The following is a 14,189-nucleotide window of genomic DNA, read 5'->3' as shown; positions in this document are numbered from 1 at the left end:
AAACCTAAACAAGGGATAATCTGAAACAGGAGGACCTTAGAATAGAATAGAATTAGAAACTTAATAGCCCAGTGTTTAATAAAATGGAAAATATAAATTATCTAGGAAAAAAACCTCTTTATCTGATGAAAACTTCTGGGAAAACTGAGTAATATGGTAGAAATTAGGCTTAGACAAACACTTTACACCAATATTCCACAATACAATCTAAATGGATATATGACCTTAATATAAAATTAAAGATCACATTATTAAAAATTTTTGAAGAGAAACAGATCATATACCTCTCGCCTGCTGGGAGATGAATTCTTAACCACACTAGAGATGGAGGCAATTACAGAAGATAAAATAGATAACTTTGAATACTTGAAACTGAAAATCTTCTGCTTAGACAAAATTAACATAACTAGAATAAGAAGAGAAGTCTTAGAAATGGAAAAAGAATCTTTGTATCAAATTTCTCTGATAATGGCATCCAAGACAGGTAAACAATTATATATATATATATATATATATATATATATATATATATATATATGTATATATATATATATATGTATATATATATATATGTGTATGTATGTATATATATATGTATATATATATATACATATATATGTATGTATGTATATATATATGTATATATATATATACACACACACACACACATATGTATATATGTATACACTGTGTATATGTATGTGTATATATCTGTATGTACACACACACACAAACACAAAGTAGATGCCCTTCGATTGGGGAATGGCTAAATAAATTGTGGTATATGAATGTGATGGAATATTCCTGTGTGTGATAATACAGGAAAGCAGGAAAAATCTGCATGAACTGATACAAAGTGAAGTAAGCAGTGTCAAGAAAACAATACATATAGTAACTACAACAACATAAGTAGAAAAAACAACATATCAAAAAAAATCAAAAGTCAATGTAACATAAGCATAGAGATCAAGTCATCCTCCTGGGGTACTAGATTCTGTCTTTAATGAGGAATAAGGGATACATAGGAATATGTCTGGAGTTATGTACTCAGTGTCACATTATTTTTTCTTACTATAGAACCTGGATTGTAGAAAACAATCCCTCAATGGAGGGACAAGAGCCATGGCAACAGCCTGAGGCTCAGAGTGGGATGAAGCAAAAGGAAAGGCCAAACTAGTGAAGCCAAGAAAGAACCTGATATAGCATCCATCTTGAACAAGAAGAGAGGCTCGATCTGGCTAGGGGACCAGACAAAAGTTGTCATGAAGTAGAGCCCAAGACCTCATGGTTGCCAGAAGAACTATGAATAATGCAAGCACCAATCATAATTTCAGATGACAAATGAGAAGTCTGCTGCCCTCCTGAAAGAGATATGATGGACTCAGGGTATTGAATGAGACATAATTTTAAAAAAATTTTTTTGACTCTTTACAATTGTTATAAGGGTTTTCTTTTTTCTTCTTTTTTTACCCAATAATGGCACTGTGGGTATTGGTTAGGAGGGAGGGAAAACCAATTTTTGTGTATTGAAAAAAATTTAATTTAAAATTAAACAAATGCTCTATAATGTGACCAAAACAAAACAAAACAAAGTACAAAGACTACAGGGAGGAGGAGTCCAAATGCCAACCTAGGACCAAAATTTAAAAAGAGAAACCAAGTTGAAAACAAAGGGCAGGGCTCAGACACTGTAAATGGTTTCAAATCATCCAGGAGAGAGAAAAGGGATCTACTAATAGGTCAGAGTCTCCACATCTCCAAAGGGGATAAGGAAAATGACAATAAATTTCTTGTGTCCTGAAACCCAAGGAAAGAATACTTAGGGAAAATAGAGAGGGGGGAAAAAAGGCTTTTCTCTCAAGGGAGTTAAGAGACAAAAAGTGAAGAAAAGCTCTTTTGGAGAGTACCATAGAAAGGGAGTATTAGGGACATTTCCACATTCAAAGTGAAGAACTGGAGAAGTGGATTAACAGTATGACTGAAACACCTGCTTCTTTACCAGTTGGAATCCATTGCGTGGAAACCCAAAACATAGAAAACCTCTAGCTCAAGCAGCAGTTAGGCTGATTTTGAGAATGAAATCTATCTAAATTAGAGGGTCATCAAGACACAGAAAGGAAGAGCTAAGGAAGTAAGATCTAGGTATTCCTGGAAAACCAGTTTCCCTGAAAAGACCTCTAGTATTGTATAGTTCCCCTTGGATTACTATTATAACCATCCTATTATATCTCCTTATGATGTTTAATAGTTTTAAATAAAAAGAAAATGCTTTTACATGTTTGAAAAGTATATATGTCCTATTTTTAGGGAATAGGAGCAGGGCTTTTGTCATCTCCAGTAGGCCCATCTATGAATTTAGGGAACCTTGTCAGTTGAAGAGGCATGGAGGTGCCTAGAACGGGGGGGGGGGGCGAACCCTACAGTTTTAGGGTTGGGTAGGGTGTGGGCAGGGAACCAGTGGGTTTGTGGCTCCACAGCTTCCTTCTAGATTCAAGTGATATGAGAGGTGGGAGTGCTGGCACTGATAAGCAAACCCTTCCAGTGGCTGAGTCAGCTAGTGTGGCCATCAGGCAAATAGAGAAGACACATGTTTATATTGTGTGAGAAGGAATCTGCGCAGAAGAGAGTCTTACTTTGAACAGGGAAATCCTGATCCCATGTTCTCAGCTGGGGTAGAAAGCACATCTCTTTCTATAACTTGGCTTTTCACTAAACAAAACTAATACTTGAAGCTGAGGGGGACTCCTGCAGCATGGAGGAGTGGGATTGAGATTGTAGCGTCTAGGAATTTGCAAGAGTCCTCTTCCCCCATCACCTCACTCCCAGTTCCTTCACCTTTCCATTGTTGTCATGAACCATAATTTCTCCTGAGCTGAGACCTCTGAACAAGTACATTAAGAAACACTGGGCTCATAGATGAGAAAAAATGCCAGATTTGGAATGAGAGGAAATGCTATATATCCTGCTTCTGCCATTTAATCATCATGTGATCTTGGGCTTAACTTCTCTGGATCTCAGTTTTCTTATCTGTAAAGTGAGTATTGGACTTAGCATTTTCTAAAGCCCCTTCCCACTCTAATTCTATGGTCTTTCTGGGTCTAATGGATTGCTGTAATTTTCCCATATGTTATAACTGGGGATGGGAAAAGGGGGACAAAAGGATGTTTCATGTTGCAGTTCCATAGATGCAAGAGATATTACTTACCCCAAATCAGCTGGTTAAAGTGCTCTCCAAGGAGGTAGATGTAGGCAAGGAAAACACAGATGACAGAGAAGAAGGCTGCTGAGCTTTCTGGAGTGAGTTGAGCAAATATAGGGTACACCCACTTTTTGGTTACATAGTAAATCCTCAGGACCCTGCAGAGATAAATAAGTCACCCCAATTAGGACAACACGAGATGATTTTATAGTGTTTTTTACTTAAGAGAAAATGGTGCACTAAAACTAGACTGGTGAAGACGAAGCTATGATATTGGTTGATAATTAAGTTGCCTCCACTGGAAAACAGAAGTAAATTGTCATTGTTGTTCTGCTAGACAGTGTAACGAATTAAACAAATTATCTTGTTGGCTTAACTTGGAACATGGTGCCCAAAGCATCACATATAGAGATAAGAAGAGAAGGAAGGTGAGCCACTGGCTAGAGCCCTAGATTAGGAGTCAAGAACCCCTGGTTACAGATTTAGCTCTGCTTCTAATTAGCTGTGTGACTTTTGCTTGTTGCAACTTCTCTGGGCCTCAGTTTCTTCACCTGGAAAACAAAAGACTTATAGACTCCAAGATTTGGGGGCTGTAACTCCAAGGCAATGTGCTCAATATTGAAGGTTGGTTGTGCTGCAATTCATGTGTTTTGTCTCTGGTACATCTCTAAGTGGTTGGCCTAGCCAGGAAGCTTGGCTCTGGTTCCTTTGAGGACAGGTACTAATCAACATTGTGCATTAGTAAAGAAAGGGTGGGAAAGCACCAACAAGGTCAAACTGAAGCCCAAATATAGATAATGGATGAAAATTAGTTCTAATTTAATTTGTTTTGTTCACAGACTTTTTTCATCAATTCAGATTAGAAACTCACCTGAAACTTATTATCTTAGAGCATTGTTTAGGGCAGAATAGCTCTTAACCAAAGTCTTCCTAACTCCAAAGTTAGCTGTCTATCTATTATCCTATACTGCCCCACAAACGTAATTTCTTTTCTTTTCCTTTCTTTTTCTTGGAGGCAATCAGGATTAAGTGACTTGCCCAGGGTCACACAGCTAGTAAGTGTCTGAGGTCAGATTTGAGCTCAGGTCCTCCTGACTCCAGGGCCAGTGTTCTATCCATCGTGCCACCTAGTTGTTCCACACTAACATAATTTCTTAAAATAAATTATCTAGCCTTCTAATTATAATGATTAATAATGATCACTGATGTTATGATACTATAACATCTAAAGAGGGGATTTTTAGTATGGTACCCAAAGAACCTGAAGTATGTATTTCCTAGAGGTTCCCAAACTTATTTGGCCTACTGTACCCTTTGAAAAAAATTACTCAGTGATCCCTTGGAAATCTACTTTCTTTAAACCTTTAATGGCTCTTTTAAAAAAAATTTGTGTCATTTCAAACTACTACTGCCCCCATATATCGTTCCAGCACCCCCCAGGGGACAGTATCACCCACTTTGGGAAACTACGGAGTTTAGGCCGATCTCTTGTATCTGGATTCCACAGGATGGCTAAGCCTTCCCTTAGGGTATATATGGTAATAAGGAAGCTGAGGATAGAGGGGAGAGAAAAAAGCGGTCAAGAAGAACTTAAATGCAATTACTATAGGTTGCTCTAATTAATTTCTTTTATTTATTTGGAGTTATGGTCTTCTGGTCTCAGAGCAAATTTATACAAAACCATATGTAAAAATATGGTTTTAAGCTAGAGCCCTAGAAAGTTTCTATTTCCCTATAAATGTATTTGTTTCATTTTTATAAGGTTTGTGATGAAAAGTTCCTGAAGGAGACTAATGAATTCTGATGTTTCACAGGAAAAGTGCAAAGAAAACTACAGGTCTGTTAACCTGACAGTAGGAAAAGTAATGAAAATGCAAATACGGTATTAGGCAAGATTACAGTAATTTAATAAAGGGCAGTCAGCATAGAGGCATGAAGGGAAAATTGTGCCTGTCAGTTTGTATCACATCTTGGATAACATGACTGAATGAATGTTTAAAAAAAAAAGGAAGAAAGAAAGAAGGAAAAAAGGAAATCAAATAGCGAATAAAATGTACTTGGCTTCTGAGAAAACATTTGCCATGGGAAAAAATGATTGACAAGTTAAGAATATGCATCGCTTGGAAAAGGATTATGAAATGGAATTAAAAATTAGATGTATGACTCCACTCTACCCGTATGCTTTTTCTCTAGAGAGATCAGATGGGGTGACATGTTACTAAGGTGAAGAGTCCTGATCCAGACCAGTGCTTGGCAGTCAGTGGTAGCAGGAGGCTTCTAAGAGAACACAGGACAAATGAATTTTACTTATTATTCTTGTTTTTGTAACCACTAATACCAAGACCAGTACAGTACACATAGTAGGAACTTGTTAAATTTTACAAAAAATGGATTGAATTTACTGAAGACAGAAAATCACTTCCAGAAAAAATGTCTCCAAGGTAGTCCTGGGGGAGGTTGCAGGGGTAAGGACTGAAAGGTGCAGTGAAAGATTGGACAAAGGGCTCACCATGATCCACTCACTCTCCTATGTTCAAAACCTTCAGATGATCTTGGACTTCCCTCCCCGTCTTTTACTTTTGTTGTTGTTCAATCATGTCCAACCCCATTTGGGGTTTTTCTTGGCAAAGGTACTGGAGTGGTTTGACATTTCCTTCTCCAGATCATTTTACAGATGAGGAAACTGAGGCAAACAGGGTTAAGTGACTTGCTCAGGGTCACACAGCTAGTAAATATCTAAGGCCAGATTTAAACTCAGGAGGATGAGTCTTCCTAACTCCAGGCCTGGCACTCTACAAGCCGCACTCACACATTTGCCCAATTCCATAACTTCCATCCTCTCATCTCTACTTTTATTATCTTATTCTAATTCAGGCTTTTATTACTATCATAATGAAAGTCTTCTTACTTCCCAGTGGGTCTTCCCACTTCCATTCCCTTCACTGGAGATAGCTTGGTAAAGTGGAAAGAACATTGCCTTTGGAATCAGAGGACCTTCATTCATTCAGATCCTAGCTCTTCTTAATTCGAACCTAGGCAAGTCAGTTAACCTCTCTAAGCCTCTCTGTTTCCTCATCAGTAAAATTAAGGGGTTGGACAAGATGGCTTTGAAGGTCCATTTCAGTGTTAGATCTATGATCTTGTTTCTGTCCAGTACATCTTTTCATACTATAACCAGAATAATCTTTCCTTATCACGTTACTCTTTTCTTCAAAAATGTTCAGCACTTTCCTATTGCCTACTGAGTGAAGTTCAAATTTTACCTGAAATTCAAATCCTTCCCCAATATGATGCTATTCTCACTTTCCTTCTCAGATTACCACTATCCAAACACTCTGTATTCCAGAGAAATGGAGATATTTTTCTGCTAAAAATCATGCCATTTGCCCACCTCTCTCCATGCCTTTTCCCCCTGCTATTCCTCAGGCCTAGAGTCCTCTTTTCCAGCTCTCCTACTCACCTTCACCTTTTAATTTCCTACAAAGCTTTAGAGCTCCCCTCATATTTCACACCTCTTCCTGGAAGCCTATTCTGATCTCTCTGTCCTTAACTATACTTCCCTTTAAAACTTCAGATAGTATGCAAACTTAAAGAGTTTTCGAACAAACCAAACCAATGAGGCCAAAGTGAGAAGAAAAATAGAAAACAAGAAAAAAATTACAGAAAAAAATTTCTCACATATATAGGTAACTGATCCAAATTTATAAAAATAAGGACCTTCCCCCAAATGAGAAAGGGTCCAAATACATTAATAGACAGTTTTCAGAGGAAGAAATGAATTCTATCAATAGTCATATGAAAAAATGCTCTAAATCACTAATAATTAGAGAAATGCAAATTAAAACACTTCTAAGGTAGTACCTCACATCTATCAATTGGCTAAGATGACAAAACAGGAAAATGCTAAATGTTGGAGAAGATGTGGGAAAATTGAAACACTAATACATTGTTGGTGGAGTTGTGAACTCATCCAAAAATTTTGGAGAGCAATTTGGAACCATGCCCAAAGGGCAATGGAGCTGTGCATACCCTTGGACCCAGCAATAGCATTTCTAGGGCTGTATCCCAAAGAGATCATAAAAATGGGAAAAGGACCCACATGTAAAAAAATATTTATAGCAGCTCTTTCTGTGGTGGCAAAGAATTGGAAATTGAGGGGATGCCCATCAATTGGGAAATGGCTGAATAAGTTCTGGTATATTAATATAATGGAATATCATTGTGCTATTAGAAATGATGAGCAGGCAGACTTCAGAAAAACTTTGAAAGACTTGTATGAACTGATGCTGAGTGAAGTGAGCAGGACCAAGAGAACATTGTACACAGTAACAGCCACATTGTACGATGACTAACTTTAATAGACTTAGCTCTTCTCAACAATGCAAGAATCTAAGACGTCTCCAAAAGACTCATGATGGAAAATGTTATCTACATCCAGAGAAAGAATTGTAAAATCTGAATGCAGATCGAAGCATACTATTTGCTCTTTTTTTCCTTCTGTTTTGTTTTGTTTCTTCTTTCTTGTGGTTTCTTCTATGGGTTCTAATTCTTCTTTATCACATGACTAATATGAAAATATGCTTAAAAAAAGAATTAAATAAAGATGTCATAAGCAAAGAACTATCATACATAATAAAAAAATAATTAATCTGATAGGACCAATTAATTAAAAAAGAAAAATTAACAAGCCAGGATACAAAATTAGGTGATCTGATTCCTAATTGGAAGAAAGATTAGGGGCTTTCCAAGTTGGGAGGTGGAGAGAGAAAGTTTTGGGTCAGTAGGGAGGAGAAGTGAGTAGGTTTGGGGGTCTTTTTTCCCAAGAATTGAGAGATACTGATTAATTACATCCACCTACATTTATGAAACAATAGCTACTTCCTGCCATCGAGTTTCCCATGGATGATTTGCTGAAAAGCAACAAGCTGGAGGAGAATCCACATGGCAAAACAAGATGGGGTCAGTGTTCATGAGATAGGATCTAATTGGTTCTCTTGATTCCTACACCAAACCAACTCCATTTCATCACTGGGCACTGCACTAAGCACTAGGTACACAAAAAGAGGTAAAAGACATTCCTTGCCTTCAAGGATATTACAATCTAATGGATCTATGAAGAAATGAGTCTAAAATCTGATGATCTTATGCACATTAGATCAGGGCTTCCTTTTGATTTTTAATTAATTTATGATCATTGCACATTCAGAAACCTTTTACTAGTACCAAATTTTCCATGACCCCATATGGGGTCACCACCCACAGTTTAAGAAGTGCTGAATTAGATGATAGTATGGTGAGGTAATTTCTGAATTGGTTGATTGACCAGATTCAGAGAGTAGCAATTAGTGGACTACCAACAAATGGCAGGGATGTCTTCCCTGATTTATGTCAGGTATCTGTCCTTGACCCTATTCTTTTCAACATGTTTTAATCAATTATTTTGACAAATTCAATTTAAATCCAATAAACATGGCTTAAAGCCAAGATACCATGTTAAGTAGAAAAAAGCAGTGTGAATTTTTTTTTCCTATTGACTACTCCCTTATTCTTGGACCTTAAATTATTGTCCCACAATGCCAATAACAAATGCACTCCAATTTGCCCTTTTTCACAACCACTTCCCAGAAGAGGTGGTTTAGGTTAAAGCTTGGGATGATGGGCGAGGAAGAGTTGAATCAGGAAAGAGAGGCACGGTATCTGAAATTTTGTCAATCTTGTCATTTACCATATACATAAGTTCAGATATGTATTAGTTTTAAGATTTCCAAAGCACTTTATAATATCTCATTTTATCCTCTCAACAACCTTGGGAAGCAATTATTATTGTTATCCTTTTAGAAAAATTATTTTATTTTTAATTTATGGAATAAAACAAGTGTTTCAAGTCGCTTAACTTCTGTCTGCTTCAGTTTCCTTATCTATAAAATGGGGATAATAATAGTACTATTATTATACTAGTACTAATAGTAATAGATAAGGAAACTGAAGCAGACAGATGTTAAATGACTTGCCAGCCAGCATTGATGACAGGTCTAAAACCCAAGTCTCCTGACTCCAAGGGGCCCTCTGCTACACTATTGCTTTTCAGGAAAAGTAAGAAGACTTCCGTGAGAGATGGATTAGTTCCAAAAGTCTATGAGACCACTGATGATACTGTCTCTCTAGCCACTGGAAAGCTGTGGGAATTATTTTTTTTATATGCCTACCCCCTTCTACTTGGATCTTAAATTATTATTCCACAATGCCAATGGAAAGTACATTCTCAGTTTGCCTTTTCTCACAACCGTCTATGAAGGATGCCAGAGGAAGTAATTTGGGCTAAAGCTTGGGATGATGGGGGAGGAAGAATTGAACCAAGGGAAGGAGTGGAACAATATCTGAAATCTTATAAAGTGTAAGCTTAGTCTCTACATTCTAGATGACATCTTCCAAAGAAGCTGAAAGACATACATTCACTCCTGCCATTCTGATGTGTTCCCATATATAGACTAATGCATGGATTTTGCAATCAGAAAAAAAATAACAAAAATAGGCAGCATGCATGTGGCAGTCCCCATGGACGTTGGCCTCAATGGCTATTTTTAGAAGATCATAATATGGTTTCAGCAGTGAAATACTTGCCAACTTAGAACCATTACAGAAAACTGACTCATGTTCTCACGCTCTCTCTCTGGCCCTGGCCCATATCTCTTACTTCATGCTGGCTATGTTCTTTCCCTATTTGACCAACCAAGATGGCACGCTTGTAAACCAACTCACTAATAATTGTCCTAAAATGTCTCCATGTACTTACCCCTCTTAGAAGACTTGCATATGTCACCCCTTCTCCCCATGCCCTTCCCTGTCCAGCCAGAATCAGCCTTTGGATGTCTTGGTGCTCAAAATGAAATGCCCTATGGAACCCCAAAGTGTTATGACATACTAGGGCTAATAGGCATCTAATATCTGAAACTACCATGTTAGTCAACAGACAGGTCAAATTACTGTGGAAAAGCACCAAGTAAGAAGGGAAAAAAATGAATGGGACTGAAATGAAATGTCCTCATCTGGAGAAAATTCATTCTATTGGCAGCAAGAAGCTATGAGCTTCAAGGAGAACAAAACCAAACCATTTTCTCTTCTTACTTGCAAATAGTGCTTATCACCAAATACCATTCCTTCCTATGACAATCCTCCCTAATACAATCCTCCTGGTTCTCTGCCTTATTAGATCCTTGTCCATGCCAAGTCCCCTGTTCGCTGAGAATTTGAGCTTAAATGCTGTATTCAAAAAAACTTGGAGTAAATTGCTAGAAGGCAGTGACTTATGTGTCTTTTTGTGGGGAGGGTAGAAATTGGGGTACTGTATCTTTCCCAAGCTGCAAGTACACTAATTACTCATAGACCTAATCCCACTACTGATCAACACCAGAACATTGACCTGCTGTGCTTTCTAATCTGGATCAGCTCTCCCCTCTTTAGGCAGCCTGGTGGCCCCCTGTTTGCAGGTCCCACCATATTGGTAAGGGACTTAGTGCAGACACTCAATTAGTTTAGCTCACTGTAGCTCAGAATTCCTGAGCTGAAGTGACCTATCACTCCCAGCCTTCCTAATAGCAGAGACTACAGATGTAAATCACTCCCCCAGGCCTCCTTACATCTTCATTTCCTATCCAGTACCTAGCAAAGACATGCATAGAAAGTGTATTGTCCTGGGCATCAAGTGCTAAGGTAACCAAATGCCCAATAAAATAAGGATTCTTCCTGCTTTTTAATATGCAGCAAAACCAATAAAGGAAGGCGTAATAACTCTCACATCTGCCTCCTACACTCAGTTCCCATTGCTGCCATTATATATGATATAGTCACTAGCTACCACCTTCTTCTTCTATTGAATATCTTCTTTACAGTCTTCTCTCTTGTACTCTCCTCCCCCTCCAACCTATCTTTCATACTAATATCAATGAAATCTTTCTTAAATATACATTTCTGGACACTTCATTCTATTCAGCAGTTACTGGGGGCTCCTGTCTATCAAATAAAACTCAGACTCTTTTGTCAGACATCCATGGACCTCCTTCTGGGTACCACTATCTTTGTTCACAGTGCTGTATTTAGTATTGCAAAACATAGGTAATCTTTCCTAAGTAGCTTTCAAATTCTTTGAAGACAACTAGAATGTAGCTTACCCATAGAAAGATTTCAACTACTCCTCCCCTTGAATCAGCTCCCCACCTTCACCCTTATCTTTGGTCTAATCACCACCCTTGTCATCCTTATGGATGGTTCTAAGGAAAAGGCAAATAGGAATGTACTCTCCAATGGTATTGTGGGAAAATAACTTAAGGTCTAAGAATATGTATTGTAGGTATGCAAAAAAAATTCTCTAGCCAACTTATCTCATGCTACTTCCACTTATTCTGCACCCCATCCATATTGGTCTACTTTCTTAGACAAAACATTTTTAAACTTTGTGCCTAGCACAGTGGTCTACACATAGTAAGTGCTTAATTGTTTGTTGAATGAATGAATTGATTCAAAGCTTAGATAAAACACTGGTTTCTGGTCTCATGGAGCTCAATTTAGCAGGGAAGAGGTAGTGGTATGAAATGCATATAAATAACTACAATACAAAATAAAACATGATAACTGCCTAGGATAGACCCAAGAAAAATGCTGTTTTATGAAATCCAAAGGAGAAAAGATTGTTACTGACTAGATGAAGGAAGGTTTCTAGGAGGAGGTAGTCCTTGTGTTTGGCTTTAAGGAAGATCATAGGAATCCAACAGGTAAATGAGCCAGAGAAGCCATTTCAATCACAGTGTGCAGCATGTGAAAAATCACAAGGTTGGAAATGCAGGGTGTATATTAAGAAGGACAGAATACATGAGGAGGAGTATAAAATATCCTGGAAAGACAGTGGCACTAGTCACATCCAGCAGGTCACAAATGCCATGCAAAGAGTTTTAATAATAACAGTAATTTATAAGAAGCAACATGATATGAGACTGAAAAGGTACAGCGGCACCAAATTCTTGAGGGTTGCAAATGCCAGGCTAAAGAGTTTGGGTAATAACAATAACAAAAATGATAATAATAGCTAGCATTTACATAAATCTTTAACATTTGCAAAGTTCTTTACAACATTACCTCATTTTATCCACAACAACTCTGGGAGGTAGGTGTTATTATTATCCCCATTTTACAAATAAGAAAACTGAAGGCTAGGGTCACATAGCTAATAAGTGTCTGAGGCTGGATGGAGCTATCGCAAGGTTTTGAGTAGAGGAATGCCATTGTCACAGATTGCAAGAATTCTGCAGCTGAGCTCCCTTATTATTTATTATCTCTCCCAGCTGGAATGCGAGCCTCTGTGAGACTCTTTTTGTATTTGCATTGCTTAGTGCAATGCTGGGTCAATGATCAGAACTTAATAGATGCTTTTCCATTCCATTTTATTAGAAAGATAGAGTGAAAAGTATGAAAGATGGATGGCAGTGGGGAGACGTAGAGGTGGGAAGGCCTTTTCAAAATTAAGGTGGTGGTAGTAGTAAAAGAAAGGAGGGGGACATATGGGACATAGCAGAGAGAGAATCAACAAGATTCAATAACTGGTTAGATTTGGAAAGTGAAGATGATTGAGGAATCAAGGCTAATTCCAAGGTTTCAGAAATTGGTAGTGCTACTTGATGCGGTTTAGGGGTTCAGGTGTGCTGGGACCCCAAAATCACAACATGCTGGTCCTGTCCGAAAGAATTCAAACCAAGCTTTCTTTCAGCCAAAGACAAGGTTTGTTAGAAGATCCATCATATTGGGCAGACTCTTAAGGAGTCTAGGAGTCTGCAAGAATTGGCTAGATTCTAAGAATCCAAGCAGTGGCTAGATTTTAGGAATCTGAGCATCCTAATGGAGACAAGATGGACTTTATGTACAGAAAGACTACAGGAGGGATCTAGGAGTGGCCAAGTAGTACATGAGGTAATAGAATTACTAAGGAAGTGGCCTGGGGCCATAGGGAGGCCAGACAATGGAGAAGAGATTGGGTGTAGCCAACAAGGCCAGTTAATGGGATTATAGCCTAACCCCATCACTACTGACAAAAATTTTGAAGTCAGGAGGAAAAGCGTAGTCTCATCTTGTTGGACATGCAGGTAAAAATGTCCTATAGGCAGTCAGAATTGCAGAGAGGATTGAGCTCTTAAGAGCTAGATTTGGAAGTCAACTTCAGATGCCATGGGAGTGAATGAGTATTAGTAGACCGGGATGTGGAGGAGATAGAGTCATAGTCAAAGCTGTTTACACAGAAAGATTTCCCCCATAGCTTTTACTGCTAGGGATAGGATGGAGGATGGGGTAGTAAATGGCCTGCCTTGAAAGGTAGTGAGTTCCCTCTCATTAGAGATTTTCAAGGAAAGGCTAGATATTCAGCCCTCTCATGTATATTGTAGCAGAGATTCTTAAAGATCATGAATTTACTTCAAGGGACCTGAGCAATCACAGGAAAATCTCCTTATTTTACAGATGAAGAAACTAAGGCCTAGGGATGTCAAATGACTTGTCCAATCTACCAAAGCTAGAAAGGGAAAAAGCTAAGATCTGAACCCAGTTCCTCTGACTCCAAATCTGGCACATGGGTGTGGGGAATGGTAGGAGTAGGGGGTAGTTCAGGTTTTCAGGAAGTTAGGGAATATGGAAGTCAATTCAATTAAAAAACATTAATTAAGCACTTACCAGTTTAAGGCATAATGAGGATTGTTGAGAATAGGATGACAGAAGTGAAACCATCCCTCCCTTCAAGAAACTTAAAATCAGGTGAGGGAAAAATGTGCTAGTTAATGTGGTGACAGGTGTTAGGGATGAAAATAGCCACACACACACACACACACAGAGAGAGAGAGAGAGAGAGAGAGAGAGAGAGAGAGAGAGAGAGCACACAATGGTGAAAGCTGGAAGACCAGATGCTGTCTAGCATAGCTTATCTAAATTGCAGACACAGCTGAGCTTTACTCAG

The 14,189-nt window shown here is 38.2% G+C and overlaps 1 protein-coding gene across 8 annotated transcripts in view; it reads right to left on the bottom strand.

Annotated features, from left to right (window-relative positions):
• ADTRP (androgen dependent TFPI regulating protein) overlaps positions 1-14,189 on the bottom strand; it is a 144,545-nt gene that overhangs the window by 23,823 nt on the left and 106,533 nt on the right. For 6 of the 8 annotated variants that reach the window (XM_078153606.1, XM_078153604.1, XM_078153605.1 and 3 more), the window contains one exon: positions 3,206-3,357. In XM_078153606.1, coding sequence (XP_078009732.1) covers positions 3,206-3,357 — 152 coding nt within the window. Of the gene's footprint in view, positions 1-3,205; positions 3,358-5,390; positions 5,477-14,189 lie in introns of those variants that run through there. The other 2 variants (XM_078153607.1, XM_078153608.1) reach the window with 2 other exon arrangements.

The sequence above is a fragment of the Phascolarctos cinereus genome, unplaced genomic scaffold (genome assembly GCF_003287225.1).
Source record: "Phascolarctos cinereus isolate Bilbo 61053 unplaced genomic scaffold, phaCin_HiC Scaffold_4;HRSCAF=312, whole genome shotgun sequence".
Taxonomy (NCBI): Eukaryota; Metazoa; Chordata; class Mammalia; order Diprotodontia; family Phascolarctidae; genus Phascolarctos; species Phascolarctos cinereus.
This window is presented reverse-complemented; position numbering and strand designations above follow the sequence as displayed.